Source organism: Carassius gibelio, chromosome B2 (genome assembly GCF_023724105.1).
Source record: "Carassius gibelio isolate Cgi1373 ecotype wild population from Czech Republic chromosome B2, carGib1.2-hapl.c, whole genome shotgun sequence".
In the NCBI taxonomy this organism is placed as follows: domain Eukaryota; kingdom Metazoa; phylum Chordata; class Actinopteri; order Cypriniformes; family Cyprinidae; genus Carassius; species Carassius gibelio.
Window position 1 is genome coordinate 18,707,235 of NC_068397.1, and position 23,653 is coordinate 18,730,887.

The following is a 23,653-nucleotide window of genomic DNA, read 5'->3' on the forward strand; positions in this document are numbered from 1 at the left end:
GAGTTTCAATAGGTCCACAAGAAGGAGGAAGTAGAAGGAGAGAGTCTCTCTGTTGACATGGGCACGGGTATGAATCCCAAAGGAACAATTGTCCCACTGAGTTAAAGATACCCAGAAGAATGCTGACATGAAACAATGCGTATGTATGTAGTGCAGGGAGTAAAGGGGTGAGAAATTGCAGAGATAAAGAAGGATCATATCCCCATCCAGTGGCCAATTGAAATACAACACTTTCCCCCATTGAGTCTTATTATTACAACTAATGATCATAATAGAGGTATTGTGTGTAACTCATTTAAAGTTCTCCAGAGAGGAGTTTGATTTTGCCATCTCTTAGTTTTTAGATCAGTGTCAAAGTGTCTTTTACAAGTCCCTAGCTATCTAAATCTTATAATCTTTCCAATGAAGTGATCCCTGATTAGGCTCTATAGTGCAATCTTAAATATCATCTTAAATGGCACGGAACTGATATCAGGTTCCTTGATATGCTCTATATTAACCCTTTTCCAGATGTGGATCATCGTGTTCCATTGTGTCATGTCCCCACCTCGTTTGAACTGGCCATGAGAGAGCTAGAGATCAGTGACACTGACTTCTGTATGGGACGGAGGGATCTGATGCTGCTGCTATCCTCGGTGATGTATAGCTCAATCCAATTAGGCTTCACCTCCGGACTCACTGTGATGCAGCGCGCGGCGCGAACGCTCGTGCTCAGTCGCTGCTCCGCCGAGCGCTGCGTTTGACTGTCTTTACGCGCGCCGCTTTCCACTTTTTCAACACACTATCATGGCTTCGTGGCGAGAATAATCAACAGTTTTGAGCTTTGGTCCAACTTCGTCTTTGTGCTTAATTCGCGCGAGTTGTTTGTGAGATTTGGTCCATACAGAATGAAGAGGAACGACTGCCCCCTCAGAATGGGTACCACTGACGCCTCACTTCCCTGAATTGATGGAGGGTGCAATAAGAGGCTAATTGACTTCTTTTTGGTTGTAGAGGTAAAGGAACAAGAGGTGAACGGTGGGAAGGTAAGGTTTCGCATCTTTCATTCGCTTTAAACGCTTTAAATAGTTGTGCGTAAGATTGCACTGTTTTCTTCAGGCACAGTAAACTCCACAGACAGGCATCCATGCCAGAGCACTACAGTTCTGCTGCTCTCAGCGTGTCCCAGCTATTTAGACTTCACTCTCACAAATAAAGGCTCGTGACAGAAAAAAATAGCTTTGCTGCTTGATGTAATTAGTTTTACAAAAACTTCGACCTCGACTTTTGTTTTACGCCAAAAGTGGTTCATGGTTATCTAATAAGAACCTTGGTGTAGAAGAGTGTTTGATCAGCTGTCCTGAGACAGGTGCACTGGAAAGTACAGCCTCTACCTTCCTGATTTAAGGATTAGTCTGTTATGAACGTTCCTGAACAGCTTGACATGCAAAGTTTGTGAGGGGGAGACTCAAATTTGACGCGAAGGCTGAATAGTTTCTTAATATTTAATTAGTGATGTCATTTTTATTTTTTTTAGCTGTGTAACAAACTTGTCTCTCCTCAATATTTTTGTGTTTCTCTTGACTATTGATCTCGTGCACCGTAACATGGTTAAAAAGAAGAGTTTATAGAGTGAGTTTGGTAATATCAGGGCACAACAATTTAACCTTGTGGGGATAAAGCATAAAGCTGCGGATATATTATGGCAGGGTGTTAATGCCATGCTAACTAGGGGGCATTATAGTTTTGATACATCGCAGTGCTGCAGCATTATGAAATGTTGGCCTATATAGTTTCCTCTCTGGTTGGGAGTTTTAAATAGCCGGCTGTTACGAAGTCTTTTAAGAGCAGGAAATAGAAGCCCGCTAAATAGTCCTGCCGGGATTTATCATCAAGACATTCTTAAATACTCAATCGCATTACCTTCTGTCCTCAGAGCCAAAAGTAGCCTACTTGACATCCAATGCTACACAAGAACATTTCAATTGTCGTTGAATTGTCATTGTTGAATTTACATGAATAATAATAAATACCATGTTTCTTGGATTTTTTTGGGGGGGGATTGTAAATTTGCAAACAAATAAAAACAAATATATTAGCTACACATTAACCCCTTAACTGACTGACAATGTCATAGTCATGTCAAGCGGAATAATAATAATAACAATATAAGGATATTTTCGAGATTTGTATTAATTTTTTTTTTTTTTTTTTTTGGTCATCGTCTTGAATATCAAGACGTTTTCTTAGTGTTACTCCAAAACATGCCTCCACATAAAAATGTCAGAATACGCTATTTAAAAATTAAAGTAAAATGTAAAAAAAACTTAATGACCTTGACACACACAGTTTTTCTTGTCACATGTCAACAAAATGGCCTCCTGCATGTAGTTATGCTATACATACGTTTAATTATTGGATAAAACATATTCAGATATTATAATATTTTAAAACAAAGTTATTCCAGGACTTACTTTTAGTCTTAAATAAACTCTGGACAGTTACACAACCTAGACATATTATAACACTTTTTATTCTAAGCTGAGAACATGTTTACACCGTATTCTGCATGATTTCATTGACCCCATTACAGCAGAACTACTGAAGTCCTGGGCCCTTGTTAAGATTCCTCCTTTCATAATCCTCTACTTTCTAAAAACTGGGTGCTTTGGAGACTTGATTTAGCCTTCAAAGTTTGTTGCTTCATTAATTTTTGGAGCATAAAATAGGGTCATTATAGTGTTGGAGTTCTGAATGCATTGAATTCCGTAAATTTTTATTTTTACTGTATTAATGGCTTTATTTAGAACTCTTTTTTTCTAATCACATGCCTGTGCTTTATCACAAATATTATTATTTATTATTTATTTATTATTATTTTTTTATTATTATAATTTTTCTGTTACATGATAAGATGTCTTGAAATGTCTGTGATTTTCAGGTGCAACCATGGAGGGCCTTGTCTGAGGTGGATTCATCATAGTACTCCTAACTGACATCTGAATCAGCATCACATCTGAGTAGTAGCAGTCATGACTGAGAGGGCAAACTTCGGAGCTCAGAGGGTCTCACAGCCACAGGGCTCACTCCCGCCAGAACCTATCGACATTATCCGGACAAAAGCCAGATCCAGAAGAGTCCGGATCAATGTGGGAGGGCTGGTCCATGAGGTGCTATGGAGAACCCTGGACCGACTGCCACGAACCCGTCTGGGGAAACTCAGAGACTGCAATACCCATGAAACCTTAATGGAGATCTGCGACGACTACAGTCTTAATGATAATGAGTATTTCTTTGACAGGCACCCAGGTGCCTTTTCCTCCATTTTAAACTTTTACCGGACTGGCAAGCTACACATGATGGAAGAGATGTGCGCTCTGTCCTTTGGTCAGGAGCTTGACTACTGGGGGATCGATGAGATCTATCTGGAGTCGTGTTGCCAGGCACGGTACCATCAGAAGAAAGAGCAGATGAATGAAGAGCTGCGGAGAGAGGCTGAAACTCTCAGGGAGAAGGAAGGAGATCAGGTGGAAACGGGCTGCTGTCCAGATAAAAGGCAGAAGCTCTGGGATTTGCTGGAGAAACCCAGCTCTTCTGTAGCAGCCAAGGTAGGGCAAGCACGTGGCCTGCACATACACAGTACAAAATATCAGCCTGTATCCACACTCATTTATCTAGTTATCAGCCAGAATAATTATTAATTTATGATATTTTCACTTAGGATGCTCCATTTGAGCATCTAAGAGAACATTAGATCAACAAACTAGCACTTGAAAAACTAGCACTGAAAAAAATGCTGAAGAGAGTTAGCCCAAATCTTCAGTTTGAAATGAATTATTAATTTGTCTTACAATGACTAGGGTAAAATTCAAGGGTAAAGTTTGGACTGCAAAATTCTGAGAGTGATGCCAGCAGGGATATGATGAAATATGAAACCCAAAGATGAATTTATAAATACACACAACTCATATGCATTTCCCCGGCTGTCATGATTGACATATTAGCCAAGGCTATTATGCCACAAAAGAAGAGGCATATTTTTTTGTGGTGTATAGCTTGCTAGAGGGAAGATTTATGCTCCTGCATGTCAGTGTGAAACTATTTTGGCTGCATTTTTCATCAGAGATGTTGGCTATTGCTCTTTATTTTACCGATGTGATGAGATGCTGCACGGATGAATGATATGCGCATGTGTAACTCAATTAAGAATGATTAAGAATGAGTCAGTAAAACAAAAACACTGTCATGGTCTGTTAAAGTTAAAGACGGTGCTTTAAATATCTCTCATTGTGGATTTAAGTAAGTTTTGATTAATTATGTTTTCTCACATATTAGTAGATCGTCCCGGTAGAAAGTTGTTGAGAATATTAAAATGCTTTTTCACAGCTGCTCAGTAGCTTTGTCTCCACTCACAGCCCAGTCCCAATACACAGATCGCTTACTTCCCAGAATAAAGACAGGGGAAGCAGTCAGAAGAGCCATTAGTGAAATGCTTTAATGTACAGGACTTTTTTTTCTTGCCCTTTGGCTCTCAAGAAAAGAGGCTTTCCAAGGGGTAAAAAAAAAACCAGAAATGAAATAAGCTGACAAATATATTTGATAAAACTGACTAGAATCCTAAACAAAATTGCATTTTGTGCCATAATAATACATAATAGTAACAATGTTAGCATTTTAATTATGATGACTAACATTCTCATTAAGTTGATCAATCATATGTAAAATGATTATAGATTATATTTAAAGTTTTTTAAATATTTTTTATGTTTTAAAATATATTAAAATCACATTATACTTTTATTCCATACATTTAATTTACAACATTTGAAGCAGAACACTGAACTCAAAGTGTATTTACAATTAAAGGCTGATGCTGTAGGTCTTAAAAAGAAGGTTGAAATAAAGGGAAATTGACAAAACTCTAAGTGAACTCTAAGCATCAAATTAAACTTTATCCACATGTTTTCTTGGGCACATTTGTTTAACAATTGATACCTGACCAGAAAGGACGAGGTATATCATCATCTCACTCTGATTTACATTGGCATTATGTGTGGTCACTGGTAGTGGGACTGGGCAGGTGGAGTTGCACATACTGCTCTCAGAGAGGAAGATGTAGGTTGAGTCCCTGCCACTATGATTTGTTGCCAGTCAGTCATTTGAGTGAGTCAGCACAAACACACTGCGTCCATTCAGCCTACACCTATCGGCTATAATGTCTGCTCTGACAGGCCAGAAGCAGCTGTGTATTGCCGAAATCACCTTCAGCATAGTTCAGTTTGTCATATCACCATTGTTCACTGAAAGAATTGGTTTGAGATGAAAAAATAATAATTTGCAGGATTGAAACAAGCCTATTTAGAAGTTATGGTATTGCATGTGCTAACAATATATGGCAGTATATTAAATAACAAAGCATTTCTCTTCAGTAAACTGCACTTTACTGTGGCTCTGAATTTTTGAATGCTTGGGTCTGGGTTTTAGGGAGGACAAATCAAACCCCTTAACATTGCAGGGGTCCAGTCATAATTAATGGCATGTGAGCTGCAAGATTAATGGGAAATAGTTCCTAACCTTGATCTTCACCTTAATTTCTGTGCGCTCAGTTGGTTTGGTTATTGGACACTGGCTTTTGAGCAGGACGTGACTGGTGAGCTACAGAGGAGGTATTTCCCAATGCATGTTGATGCATATTGCAGCAGAATATTACCAGTAATGCACAGTTCAAGGAAATGTATTTTTAGTTTTAAAAATGTCAATATATGGTTTCAGATATCAAAATAGATTAAGAAATTTACTTCGTGAGGTAAGAAAATACATCCAGTTGAAATGTGTGATTCTTATGTGTCCATTTTTTTCGAAATTGAGATTTATACATCATCTGAAAGCTGAATAAATAAGCTTTCCATTGACGTATGTGTATTAGGATAGGGCAATATTTGGCCGAGATACAACTATTTGAAAATCTGGAATCTGAAGTTGAAAAAAAAAAATCTAAATACTGATAAAATCCCCATTAAAGTTGTCCAAATTAATTCTTAACGATGCATATTACTAATCGAAAATTAAGTTTTGAAATATTTTTACAGTAGGAAATGTACAAAATATCTTCATGGAACATGATCTTTACTTAATATCCTAATGATTGTTGCCGTAAAAGAAAAATAGATCATTTTGACACATATAGTGTTTTTTTTGGCTATTGCTAAAAATATACCTCAGTGATTTAAGAATGGTTTTGTGGTCCTGGGTCACAATATATGTTTGGGATAAATGCAAATGCAATTATTAAATATATTTTGGACAAACCTTTCGTTTTTGTTTTTTTTTAGAATTATTGACAAAAATGAAGAAAATTGAGTAACTAAACCTAAAAACTAAATTTATGTAATTAGTTTGAACTATATTACCAATAAACTTTGAAATTTTAATATAGAGATTTTTGCTTAATTGTTTAGGATGGACTTCTTAGCCGTTACATGCTCTGCTGAGCTCATTAAATTATTTAAGAAAATGACAATGTGTTTATCCTTTCAAGGACTATCAAATAAGCTGTTAAGATTTCTATCAAGCTATAAAAGGGATAAGATAAAGTGATAAAGTGAAGATAAAGTGAACAGTGGCTAGTTTAGCGGTCAGCACATACCGCTCTCTGTGAGGCAATGGAGACTTAATCTCCTTTGGTGATTTACCTAGTCTGCTCCTACAAATAGACTGAGGGCCCTGGCTTGTCTGGCTTATGGCTACAGTGTTTAATGTGGTCACGTGTTTAGCCAGAGCAGTTAATCAATTAGTGAAGGCAGTTTTTCACCCTGCGGAAGTTATTAAGAGCAGCAGGGGACGTGGACTTTTCCGCGCTCTTTCAAAATGCCAAGTCAAGAATTGTGAAACACCTGGGTAGATGAACTTATTTTAATAAGCATTTTAACCAGCCATTTTCTTGTCTTACATAAATTGTTTTACCATCTCTATGGTTTGATGTGCTGGCTGAGGAGTGAGCTATCTAGTGAATTTAGTTTTTTTCTTCTTGTTTAACGGTTCCATTTCCCATTTACTCTGCATATCTCAGAGGACTTGTGTGGTGTGAGTCCTCTCAAAAGGTCAGAGGACTCTAACCCTTTCCATCACATGGCCAGGCCCGGCTCCTTTTAAGAGCTTGTCTGTCACATTACCTCCATTGGTTTTGTAAACCTCCTGAGCCTTTAGTAAGCAATGCAAAGAGACATCATACGGTATAACAATGGATGAGGGTATTAGTACCTCAGGAAATGATACTGGTTGAATTTGCACTTTCATGTGCCTCTCATATTAGATGTTTTGATCATTTGAGTTGGTAGTCAAGCTATTATTTTCTAGCCTTGGCTAAAAATAAAGAAAGAAACAAACAAAAATGTATTTCCTTACTACCAAGAATCTTATACAGAATTTTTACTAGTGTAAAATGTAGTGCCTTAGATCAGCCTTTTACAAAGGAAATATGTCTTTTTATTTTTATTTTATATTCCAACAAAGAAAGTGAGTTATACTGTGGAGCGTCTCTCTTCTGAGTGACTATTTTATGACTAAGATTAGTTAATTTAACATAACATGCTTTTAATATTTTTTTATAAAGCAGTAAAAATAATACATGACAAATAACTAAAAGGCATAAATATTTATTTGTTTTTCATATGAATTGCAATTTAAAAAATAAATCTCAAATATATTTTTACGTAAAATTTGTATAGCATTTTTATGAATCTTGGAAAGAACTGTACTTGATATTGTGAGACATCCTATCAGATATCTTTATCTGTAAAGAGGTGTTCACTGCAGATTGTTTTGATGGGATCACTGTTCCTCTGAAATGTCTGTGGTGTGAATAATTTATGTGTATTTACAGTAACTGATCGTGACATGATACTTTGCTCTCAGCTCTGTGGACAGAGTGGAAATTCTCTGTGCCAAGCACTTGAATGGGGAAGGGGGAGAAAGGGAAAAATAAGGAAAAGCTATTTGTCTGTGGTGGTTTTGTTACTAAATAAAGAAGCCTGGGTTCTGGCTGAGACTCTGGGTGCAAGGAGATACCCGGTGAATTCCCCTCTCAGTAGGGTGGCCATATGTGCCGTTCATATGGGACACATCCTTGACAGACTTTTTATATTGCTTAAAACATTCAAAGTAGTTAACAATAACATGCAGGTATTTTAGATAATCGACCAATCGTTGCGCGTGAGACAGTGAGATCTACAGGGAATGATCTAAGTGATATAAAATACGCACACGTGTTTGTTTGTTCATTCGACTTGAAGCATTGCTGTGCAATGTACTTATAGAGTGAAGATGGTAAATTGATCTCCTTTTATGATTATTATAGAGTAAGAACTATTTTCATATGCATAATATGATTTAAAGAGACAGATGAATGTTTAAAGGGATAGTTCACCCAAAAAGGAAAATTATGTCATTAATAACTCACCCTCATGTTGTTCCAAACCCGTGAGAACTCTGTTTATCTTCGGAACACAGTTTAAGATATTTTAGATTTAGTCCAAGAGCTCTCAGTCCCTCCATTAAAAGTGTGTGTATGGTATACTGTCCATGTCCAGAAAGGTAAGAAAAACATCATCAAAGTAGTCCATGTGACATCAGAGGGTCAGTCTGAATATTTTGAAGCATCGAAAATACATTTTGGTCCAAAAAGAGCAAAATGTTTCTGAACATGGACAGTATACTGTACACACAGCTTCAATGGAAGGACTGAGAGCTCTCAGGCTAAATCTAAAATATCTTAAACTGTGTTCCGAAGATAAACAGAGGTCTCTATCCCTTTAATGTGGCATGTAACTCTATATACTTTTGATTTAATATAATTATATCTCAAGCATATGTGACCCTGGACCACAAAACCAGTCATAAGAGTCTGTAAGTCATTAAACTTTCCATTGGTTTGTTAGGATTGGACAATATTTGGCTGAGATACAACAATCAGAAAATCTGGAATCTGAGGGTGCAAAAAACAAAACCACAAAATATTGAGAAAATCACCTTTAAAGTTGTCCAAATGAAGTTCTTGGAAACACACATTACTGATCTTTGCAATTTTTTTGAAATTGATTTTTTTTTTTTTAAATTTACAAAATATCTCAAATGAATATGATCTTTACTTAATACCCTAATTATTTTTGGCATAAAAGAAAAATCAATAATTTTGACCCTTACAATGTATTTTTGGTTATTGCTACAAATATACCCCAGCGACTTAAGAGATTTTCTGGTCCAGGGTCACATATGTTAATGGTTTCAATTACATTTATATTAATACTGTTTTTCAAAACAATTGAACACTTCATTTAAAAAACAAACAAACTATTTTTTAACTATATAGTAAGCCTATATGTTCATATAGTTTGACTAAATCTGTAAAGAAATGGCAGAACATTTTTCTGGTTCAGTTATTAAATCCATGTGAGAGTTTAGACAAAGGTTAAAACTATGAAATTCAAAGCTGAGATATCCGTAAATGAGAATAGACATCTCTGAATTGAAAGTAATTGTCCCGTTATGTAATCCAGTGCTTTGAAAAGATAGGGCTGAGCTTGTGACCCAAAGGGAGCAAAGTACTGTACATAGGCTCATCGTGGGCGTTGAACAGTGGAACAAGTCCTTTGGCCTTTCTGCCAACTCAGAGAAGTTTCCATCCCTCACAATGTCACACAGTTATGTGGTTAAGCCTGAGAAACCTAAAGGGATTTATCTTTAATCGGAGTAATGAACAAACAAAATAGCTACAGTTCCACCTTTGATTCAACTCTGATGGATAAAAGCCCAAGTTATAGACATGATCTGATCCTATAATTGAAGCTTCATTGAGGGTTAAAGCCAATTATTAATGTAGCGCGCTATGTATATCAGTAGTGTATCTAGCATTTTTGCAGCATGTATGACCTTGTCATGACTTGAAATTACTTCATTTTTGTATGAATTTCATTACAGCAATAACATTTTTAATGCTTTCCTTATCCTTACTCCTTAAAGTCACTGCATACATGGAAATGTTCAAATGCATATGCAATTATATACAAAAAAGGTTTGTGCTACACACAGATTAACTTTAGATATTTAATAGTTTGAGTTTAACAATTGGAAAACTTTTAAAGGGTGTCTCAAAGACGGTTATTAACTTTGGTGTAACAAAGCTCCTTTTCCAATGTCAGAGGTGCACAAGATTATGAATCTGCCAGACAGTCTCAGTTTAAGCCATGAAAGCATTGCCAACAAAATGATGTTTTTACATGAAAAAACTGAAAGCTACTAGACAAAATAATTTCATTCAGTCAATAGAAGAATATTACATTTTATATCAGAATAGTCAATGGAAATATTAAGAGTATAAATCAAAGCTAGAGTTATTAAAATGCTGGATGTTTAACAAATATTATAGTTGAGAAATACAGTGATATTTTTGAAGAAATTATATTTCTTTGAAAGCTTAATTATGAAGGACTGATGCTTTTAAGGGGAATGTACGCATGGAAGATTTCCTCCCGTCTTTTCATATTATAATCTATATTGACCTTTGGGTCAGTGATGAAGTAACTGGATTTGTTTTTCATTGTTATGTGTCTCAGAACTCAGTTTAGGTCATTACGGTGTAATATATACGCACAAACATAATAGATATCAAGTAATATATACATAAATGCACACACATACACATTTTTTGTATATTTACATTTTAACATTTAAGACAGCCAGGTTTTGTATAAGCAGATAAGATCTCATGCTGTTGTGTTAATGATGCTCTTTCTTAAACAATCTGTGTGCTATTCATACAGTGTGACAACAAAATTCATGCTATTAGCTCCACCTACCCAACCCACGAGAGCTAAAACCCTGCCACGGGCAGGAGCACTGCCAGTCTTGTAGGATAAGACTTAAAGTTTTACCCTCTGAGTTCATCCTCACCTTGAACCTAGTTGTGATTTCCATTCTGTGAAATGCTTTTTGGGGAACAAATGTTGGACAAATTCTCCTAGATCTACTATGAGAGCAGATATCTTAGTGTTAAAAATAGCCAGTTGCAGTTGGACAGACTGAACAGCAGGCTGTACACTGTGTTTAAGTAGAGGTTGCCTGCCTACCCCACTTGTGCTGCTGAATATTTTGCATGCGAGTAAGTGGTAGGCTGAGGGCTAGCTTGTAAATCACAAACAGTCATCAGAGCCATATTACTGACTAATCACTATAATCACGACCCCCTGCTTCCTCCCACCCCCGTGCATGCAAAGACACTGTCAAACACAGAGCAGTCATCTTACTATCTTGTAGCTCAGCTGATTTCATGCGTGATGGAACCTCTATATGTTTTGCATGTTCACAGACACTCCATTGCGCATTATAGAGGAGCTGGATAGTGTGTCTCTTACTCAGCAAAAGCTACTTGATAAATGTGGAAGTTAAGCCCCAAATTAACCTATCCTATAAAAAACACAATCAAACAGATCTCATGACACTCCTTTATAAATAACCCTTCAGTATCGATCAAGACATTCTTGGGTTTCCAGACAGAGTTTCTACTTCCTCTTATGGCTATAATGATAACAGTGTTCTCCAGAAATAATTTAACCTTCACTTCCTCTCAGGAAGAGAGGCGTCTTCTGGGACACTTTGAGTTTTACACTGCCTTCAGTTGAAACATCAAATGATGACTGAAATTATCTCAATCCTAGTTTGTTTTAATTTTATTTTTTCCTCCCTTTTGACAGTAAGGTGTTTCTCAAATAGTTAAACGGAGAGAAAACAGCCCTATCAAGCAATAGATGCCAGGATTGTTTGTGCAAACAACACACCCTACTCTAAGGGAAGAGCTGAAAGCTTGCCCTGTTGTGATTGTTTCTGAGAGAACACATTACTGAGTCATTCGAGCCTCCAACCAAGGTTTGTAGATAAAAGAAGATGGATTTAACACTTTAACTCCTGAATCACAGGCCTTTTGCAGGATTAGTGGTTTGAGTTAAGGAGCTGTCCATGGTGCTGCTCTGAAACATGAATCAGCATTACCAAATATTCATTAGTTCTTTCCAGAAAAAAAATTCTCATTCACATATATATATATTTTTTTTCTTCTTTTTCTTCTCCCATTTTTTATTTCGTAGAAATATATTTCATGTTCTTGATATCCTGGTTTTCCACTTTTTTCAATACAGGTAAATCCACCTCACCCTGAAGATTAAAAGGCAAATCCTCATGTTCAGCTAGATTGCTTTCAGTTAACAGTATTTCCATAGAGATATTATTTGTGATTATTTTCAGATCTTTTTTTAATTATTATTTGGCCAAACTCACCATAAAATTCAGATGTTCCAAGGACCAAAGCAGCTTAACTCCACATTATAGTAGATTCCTTAACCAGACTCAAATTTAATTTCACACATCCTTTACATCATGTACATTGTTAGTCTCTTGGAATTGTATGCATTCGATATGAGATACTGCAACTCCATGAAAAGGGATAAAATATAATGTAATATTATACAATGAAGACAAATATGTATTGATTTATGTGTTTATTATATGGTTTCAATGCAATTCTTGATTCTGGTCTATAGTACCATCTACTGGTCAGATGAAATGCAGTGTTTCAAAATTATCTGCTCATCCGAGTAAATGAAATTCGCTCTACTTTCATGTCTCTTTTATCACTCCATATACATTCAATCTCTCATTTCAGACAAATGCAACTGTTTCGCAGTTAAATTGTAGAGAAAATTACTTAAGTATTAATATAAGTGTAATATTTCATTGCAGTGTTTATCTTTCACAATCTTTCATATCCACATACACTGATAAAAATAGAAAATAAATTCACTCAGTAAATCATTTTTGTAAATTTACGAATTACAAAAAAAGGGCAAAGAACACATTAAATTAAACAGTACATTTTGAAGTAGATGAACTAAAATACTATTTTCTTGCAAAATACACTTTTTACATATTTTACAGATTTATTTATTTGTCAAGTAGCAGTCATTTCATGTCTGTTTACTTTAAGATAATATTGGTTCCAATAAACCTTTGTACAATTTTGACAATACTTTTATTTATTTTAATCAATGACACAAAAACATTATTAACAACATTAGCTGCCAGAAAAAAAGACTTTATTTTTAGTTAAATTTTTTTTTTTTTACTATTTTTTATACTTTTCATTAAATTTCAAAATGTCATTCTGAAAATAGAAAAATAACATGCGAATGGTTCTGAATGCCACAGACTCAAAAAACATCAATGCATTTCTTCCTTTATGAAACGCATTAAACTAATGTAAAAAAAAGCCTTTGTGACATCAGCAAGGTAGTACCCTTTCTCTAAGATGGAATTAAATTAGGTTTAGGTGACTTGAAGGATCTCTTGGTGCGTCCTGTGCTTCCCTATACACATAACCCCTGGCCCAATGCCAGAAATCTCCCTGTGTTGAGATCACTGCCCATGTAATCATGTTTATACAGATCCACAGATGAGGACAGTTAACTAATCCTCCTGCCTTTCTCCTTCAGTACTTATCGCTCCTGTCTCTCCTGCGTTAAGAGCAAATACAGCCTTACTGCATGTGTCAGCAGAGGCATGTATGATGTACCTTGATATAAAGGTTTTTTCCCAGAACCTCAGTGAAACTGATTAATGAACTGACCACAGTGACACATAAGGCTGGGAATTCATGTCCTTCAAACTTAAAGTTATCATAAAGTCAGAACACTGCTCTGATTTTAGTGCCATTCCATTCCATATATATATATAGTTTAAAAGTTTAGTAATTTTGTTGGGCGCGGTGAGTTTTTGCGGTATCTTATATTTTTAAGGCATGTTTAATGTTGCAGAGTCAGTGAGCGTTAGGAGCAGAGAGGATGTTATTCATGTTATGTTGTTGGTGTGATGTTATGAGGACGCTGCTAATAAAGTTGCATAAGAATACACAGTGCATTCATGTTTATTACTATATTTAATATATACCACAGTTTTTATGCCAGTCGTATCATTTTATTTTGTTGTATTTATACATCACACCTTAAAGCCTGGTCCGTGAAAATATTGTCTGACATTAAACCGGTCCTTGGCGCTAAAAAGGTTGGGGACCGCTGGTATATATAACATGTCATGTAGAGTTACCTCAGTGACCCTCTCCCCAGGGATTAAAATCAGCTCTTTTTTACTCTTATCTTCGTTGATAGGTCAACCTCTGACTGGACTTTAGGTCTCTTGGTCACAGCCAGGCTCTACTCAACCCTACCTGGCAGAGACAATCACTGCGTCATGCGATGGCAATTACAGGCTCCCTGAGAGCTCCCTGAGAGCTAGTCCTTTCCTTATACTTCTACTGCATTAAACAATGTCAGACACCTTTAGCGGCAAACATGTGCGTTCATTTGTGCCTTCCTGTTGACTCCGACATATGTTTAGCCTGGCTCATTGATGAAACAAGCAAAGTAACACTGTTTAGATGCTTTAGACTTTGCCTTTTTATAGGTTTTCCTTGCACTGCATCATTGAAGCCCTCACCAAGACCCTTGAATTAGCCTTGAAAAAGCATCGATTGTAATGCAATGTTGCTGTTGCAATCACAACATCGTGACATTTTTCACTCTTTCTTAAGAACATATGGACCTTGCGAGGGTGTTCACATTGTCGTTTGTGTGGGAGGACATTTCAGGATAATTGTAATAGGATTGAGTTTCTATCTATAGTAAGGATATAGAAAGGTTAGGAGCAGTTACTCAGTCTTTCCCCTCCCCCCACAAGGGAAGAATCAACCAGTAATCTCTTTAGTTTTCCTTAAACATTGTAACAAGAATCATTCTAGTATAGAATATTATGCTGGCAGATTGTGTCACAATGCTTATTGTGTGAAAGTAGTGAAAACCTCCATTCCTTCGTGCATTGATATTTTTAGGAGAGTTGATTCATTTAGATTGGGCGTAGTATGACTTGATATTTGTCTGTGGTGTGATTCATTTTGGTGTAATATCATGAAGTTGATCATGAACATTTTGAAGTGTATTATGAAATTCCTTTCATAATGGAATTTACGCCACCCACAATGACAGGACCGTGTCAAGGTCAGCTGTTTTATTCTCCACCCAGGATCATTATTAATCCCCTCTTAATGCAGTTCCAGTGAATGAGTAACAGTTTCTCCATTTGTTGCTCACTGTCTTTTGTAGAACGTTATAGTTTGTTACTTCTTTGATGACAGTATAATTTAGAAGGGCATAATGGCAGTACAATAGTCTAAATTAGTTCCCTAAAACCCAAAAACTTAAATATGTGAATTATAAATATGTATATGCATATGTATAGTATTTAGGCAATGAAAACCATAGTGGCATCACGAAAACCATTTCATATCACTGAAGGATTTCTGAAGAAGCCTAAAATTGATACAGCAATTATAAAGGCTCAATATATAAACATCTCTTGATCAATATACATTTAAAAAAAAAAAAAAGAAACCCATGTAGTACCTTTTCCAAAAGTATGATTAATACATTTATAGATAGAGATGTGTTGTCCCAAAATTTCTGCAGAAATAGGTTCAGACTTCACGCTTGGCATTCAAAGATTGACACTGTCATTTCAAAAGTTTTGCATTGTTAATGCTTGGTTTTTATGAGAATGTGATGTTTCCTCTACTTGGAATGCAGCAAACAGGGAAATTGATTTGATGAAATGCAATAGAATAGCCAGACAAGTAACTCAGTCTGATCAGGGTTATTTGATTACCTTGCAAGAAGATTTAGAGAACCTCACGAGACAACCTCCATATTCTAACAAAGTAGCTGATCAATAAGTTCTTGTCAAAGCCATTTGTGAATTGATGTGCAGTAGAATGAGAGAACAGACGAAGCAGATCACATTATCCTAATAAGGATGAGGGCAAAGTCTCTTTCACTCTCTCACTTTGTTTGCTCTTAGTTCCATTAGCCTTTGCTTTATTATTATTATTATTATATATTCCATGAAATGTCACAATTTCTTTAAACTTGAATATCTGTAAAGGCCCATTCACACCAAGGACGATAACTATAAAGATAACGATATACACTAGTTCTAAAAATCATTCTTAATATTAAAGACTAGCAGAGTCTACACCACAACTATAACAATAAAAGCACAGAGAAACGATATCATTGGAAACACTTTCAGAACGATTTTTTTTCTGATGAACGATAACATTGACAGGCAATCAGAACCAGTCCTGCTGTTATGAGCTTGAGAATTTAAAGCGGCAGACACACATGCGCTTAGAATAAACAGACAATATTGTTGGCTGGTGTGGACACTAATATCATTATCTTTATAGTTATAGTTTTCGTTGTGAACGGGCCTTAACACTATTTTTACAATTTTGAAACTACCTTTAGTCTATTTTGATTTCAAATGAAGTGCCTAAACTGACGTCAACTTAAGTAGCACTTTATATTTTGATATGAGGATTTACATATTCTGAATGAGTATACAGTTGTCACAATTAGAAGGACACTTCGGAGTTTGTAAATGGAGTAAATGATGGTACATCACTAAATGCTTTCCTCTTTTTGTTTTGTTGCAGATTCTGGCCATAATATCAATTCTGTTCATCATCCTTTCAACCATTGCACTGTCACTGAACACCCTGCCTGAGTTACAAGTGATTGATGAATTCGGCCAATCCAACGACAACCCCAACCTGGCCCACGTTGAAGCCATTTGTATCGCCTGGTTCACTATGGAGTACCTTCTCCGCTTTTTGTCTTCTCCCAACAAGTGGAAGTTTTTCAAAGGGCCACTCAATGTCATTGATCTGCTGGCTATCCTTCCTTATTATGTCACAATATTCCTCACAGAATCCAACAAGAGTGTCCTCCAGTTCCAGAATGTGCGCAGGGTAGTTCAGATCTTCCGGATCATGAGAATCCTGAGAATTCTGAAACTCGCGAGACACTCGACTGGTCTCCAGTCTCTTGGGTTCACGCTGAGAAGAAGCTATAATGAACTCGGACTGCTGATATTGTTTTTAGCCATGGGCATCATGATCTTCTCCAGTCTGGTGTTCTTTGCTGAGAAAGATGAAGATGCTACGAAATTCACCAGTATTCCCGCTTCATTCTGGTGGGCAACAATTACTATGACAACTGTAGGTTATGGAGATATCTATCCCCAAACCCTTCTGGGAAAAATAGTGGGGGGTCTCTGTTGCATTGCTGGGGTGTTAGTGATTGCTCTGCCCATTCCCATTATTGTGAACAACTTTTCTGAGTTCTACAAAGAACAGAAACGACAAGAAAAGGCTATCAAACGAAGAGAAGCGCTTGAGAGGGCCAAGAGGAATGGGAGCATTGTGTCGATGAACTTGAAAGATGCCTTCGCTCGCAATATGGAACTATTGGATGTCGTCATAGAAAAGAATGAGGATAAGGGCACAGACAATCATCTTTCACCCAGTCGCTGGAACTATCAAAAGAACCCAAACTCTGACTCAGGTTCCAAAGGGTTCGATGCAAAATATCAAGAAATAGGTCAGCTGGCTTCTCCTGAACGATTATTCAAACCTACTTCAAGCCCTCAACGTCTGAATGCAAAATCCCTCGAGCAAATGTACAACCAGATGACGGCCACCTCATCCATGAGCAGCAGCGGACCTTCGGCTTCCAAAGCGAGCACTATCGCAAAAGAAGAAGAGATGGAGATGAAGGTAGTGCAGTGCGAACCACGGCACAAAGAGAGACCCATCACTGAGATAAGAAGCCTGTCCAGCGTTGACAGTTTTGCCAGCTGTGCCACAGACATCAGTGAGGTAGAGAGAAGCGCGCTACTGCCAAATTTCACAGGAGCACAGACAAGGCATCCACGCGCTCCTCCACCGCTCGACCTCAGCCAGATCACATCCCTGGAGAAACGAGCTCCCGAGAAAGCAAAGCAGCCCATGATCATCAAAGAGGGCCTCTACGAGTTTGTTCAATGCAAGTCAGGCGGCAGCACCATGTCGCAGGGCGAAGAGAACCAAAGCTTTGATCCAAGCGGTGAAAACGTAAGGAGCCCTCCACGAGGAAACCAAGTCAAAGTCAAGGGACTCAAAGTGAACTTCACTGAATCTGTAGACGAGGGGGTTTCCAACTTGCACTTGGTTGTGACGGATGACACGGCCACACTGACACCAAAGCTACCGGTATCCGATCCAATACTGCTGTTGGGTTCTCCTCGGCACAGTCCCAGGTCCCCAGGGAAAGGCTTTGAAGAGGACGGAGCCACAAGCTCTCCTGGGTTCAGTCTGTCATCTTCGGATACCCAAAGAGAGAGAAACCACATCGATAGAGTTGCTGTTACTCCCACCTCGCCTAAAAGTGCACAAAACTGTGCTTCTGCCACGGTTGGGGCCATTGCTGCAGAAGACAACATTCAAAGTGGACAAAAGGTGGACAACCACCTCCTTTCACCTGATATTCTCAAGTCTTCGGGGGAGGGAGGTCGCTCACCACCGTGTGAAACTAGCATGTGATGCGATGGGTTGCATTGACATGTTCACGTTCACAGAAGGAATGCATCAAAGTATGTGGACAGAAAGAGGCATACTGATGTAGTGAAGGGGATTTTCTGTTGTCTTTCTTTGACACTATCGGACTGCATAGCCGCAGAGATTTACTTTATGATCCTGAGAGAGAAGGTCTGCTCTCAACGTCAAAGAGCTTACTGATATTCATACAGAGGGATGACATTAAAAAACAAATAATACTCTTAATTATTCTATCATTATTTTGTAACAGTACAACCCTCCATGTGAAGGATTAGTTAGCTGAATCATATAGATTTCAAATCATTGGCTGATTCAGACAACTGTGATAATATCCCACAAATCGTTCTTTGTAATTTACAGCCCACTGAGCAGATGTTGTGCGCACACATTTTTTAAGACTAACCACTGTAACATGTTTGCTGGGTTTGTTTAATAGTTCTGACCAAAGCGCTACCGGTGTAAATTGATTTAGCTTTAAATAACATTTTTGACCAAAATATGCCTTCATTTGATATTATTCCTCAGTGGACATATATATGAAGCAACACAAAGTGTTCAGTTCTCTCTGCAAATGTGGATCAAATCAAATTCGTTTTTTCTTTTACCATCCCTTTTATCAAAATATAACACGTCAGTATACTAAATATTCTGATATCTATATGAGCATGTCTGTTTCAGCGAAACACAGGTTCAAGTGTTTCCATTAGCATCACTTTAAAGTTGAGCCATAGTCTACTTAGCAATACATACATTCTTGAAATAAATAGTTTAGCATGGTTACTGGGGTGGCGACTCCACATCAGCGAATCTGAGAAACTGTATGGAAAGATCAGTTTTTAAAACGCCTTTATTTCAGAATCAGCCGAGGGAAACCCATGACGGCCATAGTAAATCAACTATGCCCTCTGCTGGATGAAGGAAACGGCACTTTATTTCTACGAGACGTCAGCTTGACTGGATGGGAATATTGTACATTAAAGAATGTAATTTTAACGTTCCTCCAGAGGTGCATCACACTTTCCCCGGAAACAAGGTCATTGGATATCAACAGCTCAATGCAGAACCTTGAGCGTATGATTTGTATATTAACTGTACATTCGAGACATAATCAGCTGCATCCATTTAGTGTAGAAACACAGATACACAAGTTATGATGTCAATCGTACTTAGGTGATTTTTAAAACAAAACTAAGCAGGAACACAAGCCCTGCTTTAAGTATTAAAATCGGTGCCTTTTCATAAACAGTCATTTATGAGAAGGCGTTAAGATCTTTGGATTGGTTCAGACAAGTATGTACAGAAAGTCCTAATTTTTTATAGAGTAAAATATGCAAGTATAATTGAGTTCTCAGGTTTTTTTATGTAATCTTGAAAGCCCTAATTTTTCTGTATGTGAAAATGGTTGTTTGCTGTTTTCAAATCAAAAGGTGATGGAACAGAACACTGGACATAACTAAAGCGCTGCATGATCATCTACTTGCACAAGCTTCGAGCAGATTTATCTTTAATACAACTTGACTACTGTATATACGTTCCAATTTCATTTCTGCATTATTTTTTTCATTAAGTTTGGATCCTAGTTGATATATCAATGTGATGTTTAGTTGTTCATCTTTTCTTTGACGTAGCGACTGCATTGTTCCAGATACATAGAATGACCATTAAAGAAAATAAATGTTTGTACAGGACACTATGAGCACATTCTTTACAGTCAGTAGACCTCCAACCTCATCCTTACATGGTTTAAAGGTGAGATGCTTCATTAGCTGTGAGGGCTCACAGATGTAGCATCTTTTTTAATGCGGCTGAGACACATGCTTTACAGTATATAATATTAGCAGACGAAAGTGTCGCACAATAAAGAGATGGCAAGAAATACATTTCAAAACCAGTGTTTGTGTAAATGATTTTATTTTCTCACAGACCAACAGCAGAAATGTTCCAAAAACCTGTAAGAGATAAATCAAAAACATTTAGATTACAAGTTTGACTTTGAAAAGGGCAGTTGTACATCAGTACAAAGATTTTTCTTCCCTGACATTTACTTTAAATGGGACTAATTCCCAACAGGCCTTAAGAGGACATTCAAACCTCTTTAAATTTGAATCATTTCAGAACTTCCCTGCTATGTGGGAATGTGAACAACATGACTTCCAAACCAGTAATGCCTAAAGACTGTTTTATAGATTAATAAATGCAATAAACAGCTAACATACAGCTCATAGTACACCGTATGCAAATTAACACAATTTTAATTATAGCACATCAGATTACATAACACATTTAATACAATGTACTAATAACCTGAATCGCACACATATTTCCAATATGGTCTGAAAGAACAAACGGAAGGCAAACTTCTGAGATCAGGTGCTCACCTAATGGTCTTAGTTCATCCTCCTGACGAGTCTGTTGATCTGGTCCTCCCTGTTTCCTGCATCACCTCCCTCAACAAAGTGGGTGGTCTTCTTGTTCATGCCACCTCGAGGGGAGGACAGTTTGAATGGCCAGAGGAAGTTGTTTGCACACTTGAAGTTCTTTCCAACAGTGTAGATCTCATGGATGAGATCCTCAACACAGATGATTCCATATCGACCTGGAGAGATACCAATCATGTGATTAAATCTTTATCCTATAACACCTAATGTTCAATCAGGCTGTGCACTGGCTTGTCCTTACCAAGGGCCCTCTCGATAAGGCAGTTGTCTGTCAGTGGAATGCGCTGCTTCCTGATCTTGCCAAATCCACGCTTGTAGATGAGCTCACGCACAGATTTAAGGTTGGGGTACCTGAAAACAAAAGCAATATGGAGGTTTAGCAAGCAGAGAAAGTACATGTAAGTGACAACACATTTCACATTAGTATTCCTCCCAAATGATTCTTCCATTGAACACAATAGGGGAAAGATTGGTGAACACAATTGTGGAGAAGAATGGTGAATGACAAGTGACAAGTAAATGCTGCACTATGATGGGTCACTTTCAATGTGATGTTAATATTAATCTGACAAGTCAAATGTTCATGTCACACTGACAAAATCGAAGCACTCATTTGAGTCTAAAAGCCATTCAATGAAAAAAAAAAAAAAAAGATTAAACCGGTTTAGTAACAAAGATGAGCACATGAGAAACTAATTTTTGAGCAAAGTATACACTACCGTTTAAAATAAGGGGTTAGCTAAGTTTATGCTTTTGAAACCTAACAAAGTCTGCATTTATTTGATCCAAAATATAGCAAAACCGCACAAATTTCACAATATTACTTTATAAAATACATTTTATTTAAAAATGTATTTTACTCAAGTGATGGCAAATTACTCTTAGTAATTAATCTTGAGTATCACATGACCCTTCAGAAATAATTTTTATTATACTGATTTGGTGTTCAAGAAACATTTATCAATGTTAAAAACAAAATGTTGTACAGCTCAACATTATATTCTTGCACTTCTGGTTAAATGCTAAGTGCATTTCATTAGTTTTGTACTTGTACTCTGCTTATTGACAATAAAGTTGAATCTAATCATTGCTGGATAACTATTAATTTCTTTAAAAACAAATCACTGAACCCAAACCTTTAACAATAAGACAGCTGTAAATACACCATGGACATTCACAATTTATACATCAACCTTAAACATATTTACATACCCCCAAGCAATGTAGGGCTCTGCAATTCGGAGCATGTTGATGGAGGCTTTGTTCAGTTTCACAAAGACACCGTTGAAGATCTGGCGGAGACGGAGCAGCTGGAGCACCTTGCGGACTTTGGGGCTGACACCATTGATACTGAGGAAGAAACAAGGCACTTCATCAACAACTTTCAAAAGAGAGTTTAAGTAAGATTAATACTTGGTGGTGGTTTCAGAGGATTTGGCTTAATTTCAAGAGGAATCACCATGGTCGATAAGATGGGGAAAAAAGAGCAACATCATTAACCACAATCGATGACATCTGTCTGCAACACGGCAGACAAACAAAACAGCGAGGTGGAAATTTACCCTCTGATCCTGACAACAAAAGCCAGTTTGGGCTCAGCTGGGACGTAGTAGTTGCCTGCCTTGCGAGCCATCCTGCTCATGCGGATTTCACGCCTGTACATCTGCCTATACTCCTTGTGGTAAGCTTCAGCTCTCTTGAAGATGAGCTTCCTGGTGACTTTGTGGGTCTGGGGACATGAGAAGAGATGCATATTCACTTTAGGCTCTACTCTGATGCTTTTCAACATCTCACAGGCAAGCTGGTAAAGTCTGAACAACTAACCTTCTTGTCAGCTGCCGCCTTCTTCTGACGGATAGCCTTGATGGCAGCAAACCGCTGTCGCCTCTTCACGAGGCTTTCAGGGACTGAAGGGACCTTCTTCTTTCTGATGAAAAACCGAAAAGTTGCACATTTGTCATTTTCGTTGTATCCACGTAAAGCATGCAAACCAGGCTATGACAACTGTCACACAAAAAAAGCACACTATGTATAACCTAACTTACACAACCCAGATATATATTATAAATAGTATATAACTAAATCTTCTAGGCTGTCTTTATGAACAGGAACAGTAACGTTACTAGCGTGACACACCGCACCACCGCTTTGCCTGAAGTTAGCAGTCAGCTAACGAGTGTGTAAATGTTGGCTTGAACAAGAGTATTTCCCAATCTAATATCACTTTATGGTCTCCACATACAGATATACTCAGTCGGACACATTTTAATATTATTTCATCAGCTGCTTTATCACACGTTGCTCAGCCGACTCAAGCAAAGCAGACTACACGACATTCACATCAAATTTATTGATTCATCGTTCCCTGCTGCTCCCAATTTTCCCATCTTAATGCTTAAATATACATATATTGCTCATTTAGTCTCCAAACAATATTGTATGAGCCGTATTACAAGCGATGGAAAAGGATCTAAATGGCACGGTCTACAACTTACGTTTCGCCCGCCATTATCCCTACAGTAAAAGAGGCTTCTACGCATGCGCGGTGGCGTATTATAAGCGAGGTCCTTCCGGTTATGTATTAGGTCTCAAGGTCTATTGCCTGCATTTTAAGAAGAAAAAGTGCAATAACTATTTTACTTTTAAGAGACTTTCTGCTTGCGCCAAAATTTTTTTTTTTTTTTAGAATTTATTATGTCCAGAAGTA

At 37.3% G+C, this 23,653-nt stretch overlaps 2 protein-coding genes and 1 non-coding gene across 3 annotated transcripts; 1 reads left to right on the top strand and 2 right to left on the bottom strand.

Moving 5' to 3' along the window:
* Nucleotides 1–683: 683 nt before the first annotated feature.
* Nucleotides 684–20,196, top strand: LOC127950746 (potassium voltage-gated channel subfamily B member 2-like). Its single transcript, XM_052547989.1, has 3 exons — nt 684–1,025; nt 2,921–3,587; nt 16,568–20,196. Exons 2-3 carry the CDS (start codon nt 3,012–3,014, stop codon nt 18,491–18,493), a joined length of 2,502 nt encoding a protein of 833 aa, XP_052403949.1. The 5' UTR covers nt 684–1,025; nt 2,921–3,011; the 3' UTR covers nt 18,494–20,196.
* Nucleotides 20,197–20,402: 206 nt separating this feature from the next.
* LOC127950763 (60S ribosomal protein L7-like) lies at nt 20,403–23,569 on the bottom strand. The gene is made up of 7 exons (XM_052548021.1): nt 23,442–23,569; nt 22,771–22,873; nt 22,509–22,675; nt 22,159–22,296; nt 21,188–21,297; nt 20,887–21,104; nt 20,403–20,457 (listed from the first exon to the last, which is right to left on the bottom strand). Exons 1-6 carry the CDS (start codon nt 23,453–23,455, stop codon nt 20,896–20,898), a joined length of 741 nt encoding a protein of 246 aa, XP_052403981.1. The 5' UTR covers nt 23,456–23,569; the 3' UTR covers nt 20,403–20,457; nt 20,887–20,895.
* On the bottom strand, nt 22,363–22,452 carry LOC127951719 (small nucleolar SNORD12/SNORD106). Its single transcript, XR_008152719.1, has one exon. It is a non-coding gene; the product is annotated as a small nucleolar SNORD12/SNORD106 (small nucleolar RNA).
* Nucleotides 23,570–23,653: the final 84 nt, after the last annotated feature.

What these genes read in the sequence shown, in the direction of transcription:
- LOC127950746 (XM_052547989.1), top strand. Translation starts at nt 3,012, where the DNA reads ATGACTGAGAGGGCAAACTTCGGAGCTCAGAGGGTCTCACAGCCACAG. An exon ending in GCTCTTCTGTAGCAGCCAAG is followed by an intron (nt 3,588 to 16,567) that starts GTAGGGCAAGCA and finishes GTTTTGTTGCAG; the next exon opens with ATTCTGGCCATAATATCAAT.
- LOC127950763 (XM_052548021.1), bottom strand. An exon ending in AGGCGGCAGCTGACAAGAAG is followed by an intron (nt 22,676 to 22,770) that starts GTTAGTTGTTCA and finishes TCATGTCCCCAG; the next exon opens with ACCCACAAAGTCACCAGGAA. An exon ending in GAGCCCTACATTGCTTGGGG is followed by an intron (nt 21,298 to 22,158) that starts GTATGTAAATAT and finishes TTTTGTTTTCAG; the next exon opens with GTACCCCAACCTTAAATCTG.